The sequence below is a fragment of the Engraulis encrasicolus genome, chromosome 21 (assembly GCF_034702125.1).
Source record: "Engraulis encrasicolus isolate BLACKSEA-1 chromosome 21, IST_EnEncr_1.0, whole genome shotgun sequence".
Classification (NCBI taxonomy): domain Eukaryota; kingdom Metazoa; phylum Chordata; class Actinopteri; order Clupeiformes; family Engraulidae; genus Engraulis; species Engraulis encrasicolus.
In genome coordinates this window covers 28,695,511-28,703,010 of record NC_085877.1, presented here as the reverse complement: position 1 = coordinate 28,703,010, position 7,500 = coordinate 28,695,511, and the positions used below count along the sequence as shown (strand labels likewise).

At 38.9% G+C, this 7,500-nt stretch overlaps 1 protein-coding gene across 1 annotated transcript in view; it reads right to left on the bottom strand.

Annotated features, from left to right (window-relative positions):
- LOC134437773 (solute carrier family 12 member 3-like) overlaps positions 1-7,500 on the bottom strand; it is a 16,422-nt gene that overhangs the window by 5,975 nt on the left and 2,947 nt on the right. Inside the window, exons 6-13 of the mRNA XM_063187306.1 lie at positions 6,938-7,048; positions 6,360-6,471; positions 4,564-4,694; positions 3,614-3,698; positions 3,107-3,264; positions 1,479-1,586; positions 1,058-1,181; positions 748-849 (exon numbers count right to left, since the gene is read on the bottom strand). Coding sequence (XP_063043376.1) covers positions 748-849; positions 1,058-1,181; positions 1,479-1,586; positions 3,107-3,264; positions 3,614-3,698; positions 4,564-4,694; positions 6,360-6,471; positions 6,938-7,048 — 931 coding nt within the window. The remainder of the gene's footprint in view (positions 1-747; positions 850-1,057; positions 1,182-1,478; positions 1,587-3,106; positions 3,265-3,613; positions 3,699-4,563; positions 4,695-6,359; positions 6,472-6,937; positions 7,049-7,500) is intronic.

Here is a 7,500-nt window from a genome sequence, read left to right as displayed (position 1 = left end):
TCCCATCTTTCTCTCCCAAATACTTTCTTATCACATCTTTATCCTACCAAAACAAAACCATTTAACCCTCCTGTTATCCTTGGGGTCTATTTGACCCCATTCAATGTTTAACGTCTGAAAAATACATGAAGTACATAATTCTTTTGCTTCATCTTTGATGACTTTCCCTAAATATATGGGGTCAATGTGAAAAAAGTAAAATTTCCACAAAAATGCTTTACCTAAGTGCTGTACACATTTTGGTTACATCTGTGTTCCTTCGGGTCAATTTGACCCCAAATTATTTTAAGTGTATTAAACATAAATGGAACATCCATATTTTGCTAAAACATGTTCCAATCTGTCTAGATTATGTATAATACATGACCATGAGTTATTTAGAACAGAACATTTTGCTTTATTTAGGGCTCTGATAACTAACAATATGTATGATGTGGACGAGGGCCAAAACTAATTCAAGGCAACTTTTGGGCAGTTGTTGCACATTTTCGCCCAGTCATGTTTTAGGTTTTTTGGGTGATCTAAAGGGCTTTTTATGTCCCCAACAGAGCAACAGTAAATATCTGAGACATAAACGGGTGCAAAAGGTATTGCTTCAACTGATTTTGTAGACATTTAAGTGGCTGGGGTCAAAATGACCCCAAGGATCACAGATGTACAGTAACCTAAATCTGAGGATAACAGGAGGGTTAAAGATGGAAAAAAGTCTTTGCAACCATCGGTGGATACAATGCAAATTCCACTAACCTGGAGAGTTGGTGACGGTAGCATGGAAACAACTGAAGTTGATGAGAGCGTAGGAGCAGAGGAAGAAGTTGGAGATGAGAGGGGCTATGACATTCAAATCAGCTGTGCAGAGGAAAAAGGAATCACATTTGTAGAATCTATTTCCATTCAGTGCATGCATGAATTTGAATTTGTACATTCATTGTATATACAGTAGTGCTGCAGTGGATTTGCAATTGCAATTTTAGTGAAAATTTTGAACACACAAGTTTGCATATGTACAAAAACCACATGCAATTTATACTGTCAGAGTCTGAATCCAGTTACTCACCGATTAGAATGAAGGCTATTGCAATTATGAAGGTGAGGAGGTAGGCTCGTAAAGGCTCATTATTTTTCCCATAGCCTTTCCCAAAGAATCCAATGTAGGGGTAGATATTATCATTGCAGAGACACTGTAGATGAGAGAAATAAGACACATTAGAAATAAGACACATTATTCAGTAATAAACTAGTAATAAAATGGTCCAAGTGGGCTATATTGACATTGAGGAAACAAGTTCAAATGAGATACCGATTTCACTAACAACAATATCAAAGAATATTTACATTTTTAAATCTTAATAGTGCATGCATGTTTTAAATATGGTCACGTATCCTAAGAGGAAATTATGTTTGATCTGGTAATTGCAGTAAGCCTATCAGTTTCGACCTACTTACGTAGAGATACAGTACACATGCATCTTTGTTACCTGGAACACCTTTGGAGCAGACACCAGGAAGCCGAGTGCAGAAGATAAGCTGGCTGCAAAAATGCCCGCAGTGATCAAGTGACCGTACCCAGATGCCATCCGAATCACCTGATAGGTAGAGGAAGCAGATCCTGATGTCATATTGGTAGATGTGATTTGGTAGAATTCATAGATTTCCTGGTTTCACTGCCAGGGATATTCTTAAAGGTGCATTGTGTAGAATGTGACCAGAATGGTTACTGCGACTAGGCCTATGCTGCTCATTGAAACTGTGCTGCCTATTATCAAATTTGATATTTTCATGAATATTTACTAAATAATAAACCAATATTACTACTAATACTAGTACGACAGTAAGTTTTGCGGCCAAAAATGTCTATTTCTGGAAATTCAAAATGGCAGACCATGGAGAAGATCCCCCTTTTCATGTATGAAAAGTGGAATTTTCCCAGTCATAATGAATACTTAAAATTTGGTGGTGGTGGTAAGTATTTGTGGAAAAGGTAACATTTTTGAATGAGCAGCATGAATTCTGGAAAATAAACTACAATAAATAGTACACTGTGCACCTTTAAAAGACAACCTGACTATCTAACCTGGCTGATGATATTGGTGAATGCATTTACAAAATAATAGTAATAATAATCCAGACATATCATGTACGGAAGAATACACAGTAAGGAGGACATTACAAAACAATTTCACCTGATATGTAGAAGAAACAAATTCCGATGGCATGCTTTAGAACCTGCCTTGTAAAATTGTAGAATAGTTTCACTGTCAGTGACATTTCTAGCCTTAAAGTGATACTGTCCCATTTTTTGGAAATAAGCTTATTTTACACCTCCCCTTGAGTTAAATAATAGGCTTTTATCTTTCTCCTGTATTCACAACCGTTTTCTAGTTATGGCAGTGCACATTTTACCTCCAAGCTAACAGTTAACATTGAGTCCTATGAGACCAGTTAGCCGCGAACTGGTCTCATAGGACTCAATGTTAACTGCTAGCATGGGGGTAAAATTTGCACTGCCATACCCAGAGAACGGTCGAAAGTACAGAAGAACGGTAAAAGCCTATTATTTAACTCAAGGGGAGGTGTAAAATAAGCTTATTTCCAAAAATGGGACAGTATCCCTTTAAATGACAACCTGAACTTACCTAACCAGAGAAAGAAATTGCTCCCATCATCTTTGGCCCAGTTTCTCTGAAATGGACCAACTTGTTTCCTATCCCTAACCTGCCTATTGCCAGATTAATGTAGTTCTGTCAACTTCCACATACCACAGGTGAGAGTCAGAAAAGGGCTTAGACCAGCTGGGTTGGATATAAATTTAAAGATGAGTGCAAAAAAATAAATAATTGTACAATAAAATAAAATAAAGAAATAATTGGACTGAGCCAATTAGACAGTTGCTGCAGAAAAGTGTAAATATACCATGTGGACTTATTACTTACAAACTGTAGTTTCAGACATACAAATTAAACTGTAATTAAGACATATTATAATTGAAAATCAATTCACTGATTAATTCACTGTTTTTTTTTAAAATATTAACCTAAAAATGATCCGGTTCTTTTTCAGTCCTAGCCTAGCCCTTGCTGCATCAATTACAGCTCTAGTTGGCTACCTGGAAATCATTGGCCAGTCCAAAACTGCAGGTGTGGTTCTGTTCACATGTGTCAAAGTCCCATCCATACTGACAGCCCAGTCCATCACACACCCCGGTGGTGTTTACAGGCACACTGTTGTTCAAGTTCCCAGAAGCATCTCTCACTACAGAGGCACCTGAAGGGGGAAGGAGAGAGAGAGGGGGAGAGAAGAAAGAAACAAAGAAAGCATTTCTGAAAACCAAAGTTGCTTACTACATCAGCTACTTTGTTGTTTTCAATGCATTTTCCCATTGGCAACTATCGAAGTTGATAGCAGGCTAACAACTTCTCTTTTGAGAAATGCACCCCAGAACAATAGACAGAGAGAAAGAAAGAAGTAAAGAAATAATTAAGAAAGAAAGAGAGAAAGAAAGAAGAAAAGAAAGAAGGAACGAAAGAAAGAAAGAACCAAAAGAAAGAAAGAAAGAAAGAGAAAGAAAGAAAGAAAGAAAGGGAGGAAAACAGAAAGAGAATATTGCACTGACCTGCAGTGATGGCCACCCCTAGGTAGGTCACCGTGGTCCAGAATATGGCAATAAGTGTCCCCTTAGGAATAGCACTTTCAGGGTCCTAACACACACACGCAAACATCAACACATCAGCATCAACAAATACTAAGTGTAAGAAATTAGGGGTGGGCCATATGACGATATTAAATTGTGAATCGTGATATTGAGTACAAGATCGTCTCGAATCTGCCAAAGTGAAGAAATCGTATAGATCGTCTTGCAGTGAGGATGTTAACTATCAGTATCAAAGTGATGTTCACTTACTTGTGTTGTTGTCTTCACTTTCATTCTTTACATTACTGTATTCTAATTGTGCACTTAATAAGAGTGTCATCAGTGTGTTAACATTTTATTAACTGCAAATTGCAAGCACATCAAAATAGATTTGAGTTGTTTTTATTTTTTGGATGGAAGATTGTGATAAAAAAAAATTGAAATCGAGATTTCATGTAAAATAAATCATGAAATGACATTTTTTGCCATATCACTCACCCCTATAATATGAATAGTAAATACATAGCCTACTTTAAAGAAATGTATTCTCTCCTTTACATCATCTTATTTTTGGGGTAAATAAATGGTCTCGCTACTCTGCTACTGTGATAGCTACATACATCAGCAGTTATTTCGCTTCAATGTTTTCTTTCTTTCTTTCTGTCTTTCTTTCTTAACTTGACACAATCATAGTAAAGGGCAGCCATAGCTTGGTTAGAGCGCTGTCCTCTGGGCCAGAGGCTTGCAGGTTCAAATCCCACCCTTAACATTACCTTCGTCAATGGCTAATGTGCCCTTGAGCAACACCTAATCCCTTCAGGGCTTGTAACCAAGACCCTGCACCTAAATAACTGTAAGTCACTTTGGATAAAACAGTGTCAGCTAGGTGTAATGTAATGCGATGTAATGTAATGTAACATAATGTAGTGAACCTTAAGGTCTCCACAGATGTTGACTCCGGAGAGGATACCAGTGGCTGCTGGGAAGAAGATGGAGAACATCTGGAAGAATCCAGAGTCCGGCCCCCTCCAGTCAGGCAGGAGATTGGACACAAATATATCCTCTGGCACATACAAAAAACATGGAGGCAAGGGTATTGTTGCGCTCTAGATGTTTAGAAAATTAAATAGGTGCGTGAACTTAAAAATTACAGTTCAATGAGTGATCAGTTTCGCAAACTAAATAAGACACTAAGGTCAAGCACAAGGACATACAAAAAACATAACACAAAAAGCAACAACATTGATTATCTTTACACAGCCTCATCCTGACACATCCATTTCTGATGCCACTGACCAGACTGCAGACTGTAATTTTTGGTGCCAAAAAAGTGAACCCCCCTTGCGGCAGTATAACTTCACTGATGATTAGAGTCTACGTCTACGCAACCGCATCAACATGAGTGACGGTGCCCATCCATTTGTCAGTTTGACGCAAGTCGTACCAACGCATTCAATTCATTTTCAATGAATCGTTCGTCGTTACCGGACTCGCAAAGCATGTTGGGATTCCGGCACGGCGAGCGTGGGTCCGGTGGCACGTCAAAAAGTTGAGCTCTCCCAAAAGTTATGCAAATAGCAGCGGCTGACGGACTGCGTTACCCAATGACTGTTGAGCACATGAAGATGTCCCGTGATACCTGTGGTCATCACGAAGGTGCATTTCCCTCCGTAAAAGTTGATTTTTTACATCTATTGAACGTTTGGATGTACAAAATATAGACTACAAGCATTTATGTTGCACGTGCTTATGATGCCTGGGTTCAAATGATTATGTTCGATTTCGACCATAAGCATAACAACACGAGGTCAAGCTGTGTGTGAAAAAAAACATGTGCCGAGGTCGGTAAGAGTATATTGAACTGTAATATAGGGGCAATTGGTTTGCTACATCGATAAAAACTGCTAGAAATGTAGACCGATATACTTCCTGTATATAATTCCCGGGCCACACGAGCTGTAGTAGCAGTGCGTTGACACTGGGGTATCCAATACGTCGAGCTGCGATAACTTACCGCTATAATGGATGGCCGGCCTTAGAGAGAGAGAGAGAGAGAGAGAGAGAGAGAGAGAGAGGGAGAGGGAGCGAGAGAGAGAGAGAGAGAGAGTGTGTGTGTGTGTGTGTGTGTGTGTGTGTGTGTGTGTGTGTGTGTGTGTGTGTGTGTGTGTGTGTGTGTGTGTGTGTGTGTGTGTGTGTGTGTGTGTGTGTGTGTGTGTGTGTGTGTGTGTGTGTGTGTGTGTGTGTGTGTGCTGTAGAGTTGATTGCTGTACTAAAGTGTGTGCTATATGTTTACTGCAATGAACAATAATGTGTCTTAGGTCTTTGTGTATGTATTGTATTTGTGTATTTATGTAAGCTTTCCTTGGAGATTACGTAATACAAGTATTCTACTCACTCTACTCTACTCTAAACATTGGAGGCAGGAGTGTGAGGCTTCTGGGCTCTATTATCAGCAGTTACTGGAAGAGTAAAAGATGAATAAAGAAGCACTCATCAGATTTCTTTTTTCATTTTTAATGGCCTCACATCACAGACGTTTCGGGCTTACACCCTTCTTCAGTGTGAAATGGCGGTATTCACTTTCTTTTGAGATTTGAGTTCATTCATTGACGAAGTTAAGCACCCAGTGTTAAGTATAAGAAGACAAGGTGTTGAGCGCGCATCCTGATCCTTCTAAGAGTAAAAGATGCCATGAAATTTGAATAGGGATTGGATGGTTTATACTTACTCCGGTAGCTGAAGAAGCCAGTGGCTTGCTTCTCCTCACTGGCAGGAATGACAGTCCCCACAAAGTAGTTGACAAAGGAGATGAGAAGCACCACAAAGAAAAACACCTGGGCCTGGAGACGCAAGAGAAACAGAACACATCATTGAAGACTTTTGGCACACACAGATTTCAGCGATTTGAGTGTATGTTTTCCTTTGTCATCATCATCATCACCATCATCATCATCATCATCTGTACCATCATCATCATCATCATCATCAACAACACCAACATCGTTATCGTCATCACAAGTTCCTAATTTTCTTAATCATGTTTATTTTGAAAACTGGTGTAACTCCCATCCAATGCACAGACTCTGATGCCTCTGTAGCCATCTTGAAATAGGGCCACCTTGAAAATATTGGCCTTCATGTTCATCCATGCATCTAGCCCAGCAAAAAATCCTTTGACCCATTAAAAAGTTATTGCGTTAATAAAAGTCCATGACAGAAGCATGATCGCATGCACAGCCAGGCAACCAGAGATCCTTCTGTAAAAGAGGTACATAAAAATCAATACATTTTGTGTGAAAGGAATACCTTTGACTCCCATTCCATTCCAGCCAGTGATATCAAGAGCAGAAGGGTGATGGTCAGCACACCGATTATTCTCACATCATTAGTTGGATCCACCATCTGAGCATTGTATTCCTGCAACAACAAGTCATAAGTCCATATTCAGTGAAATGGAAATGGGCCTGTCTGTTTTGTAAGGTGTTGTGTAATGGACATTGATTGTTATGCTGTGTAATGTAATGTATCACGGAATCTTGAATTCCATGAAGAAGTCAAATGTATGTCATTCACTACGTTTACATGATGTTTTAAATTCCAAATTAATAATTCAGAATTAAATAGTTCAGTCGAGTTTACTTAAATTTTTCCTTTAATTACGAATTAAGAGGTGTTTACATGACGTTTTCAAAGCGGAATTAAGCTTTCTTCAGAATTAAATGGAGTTAATTCCAAATTAAATGTCTCGTGTCAACATAGCCATTGAGTTAGCTTGGTAATCAGTTTGGTAACAATATCTTTTATCTATCGATCCGCCAAATAGTTTAGAAGACATGCCTTTCCTCCATTCAACATGACTCTGGCTGTGA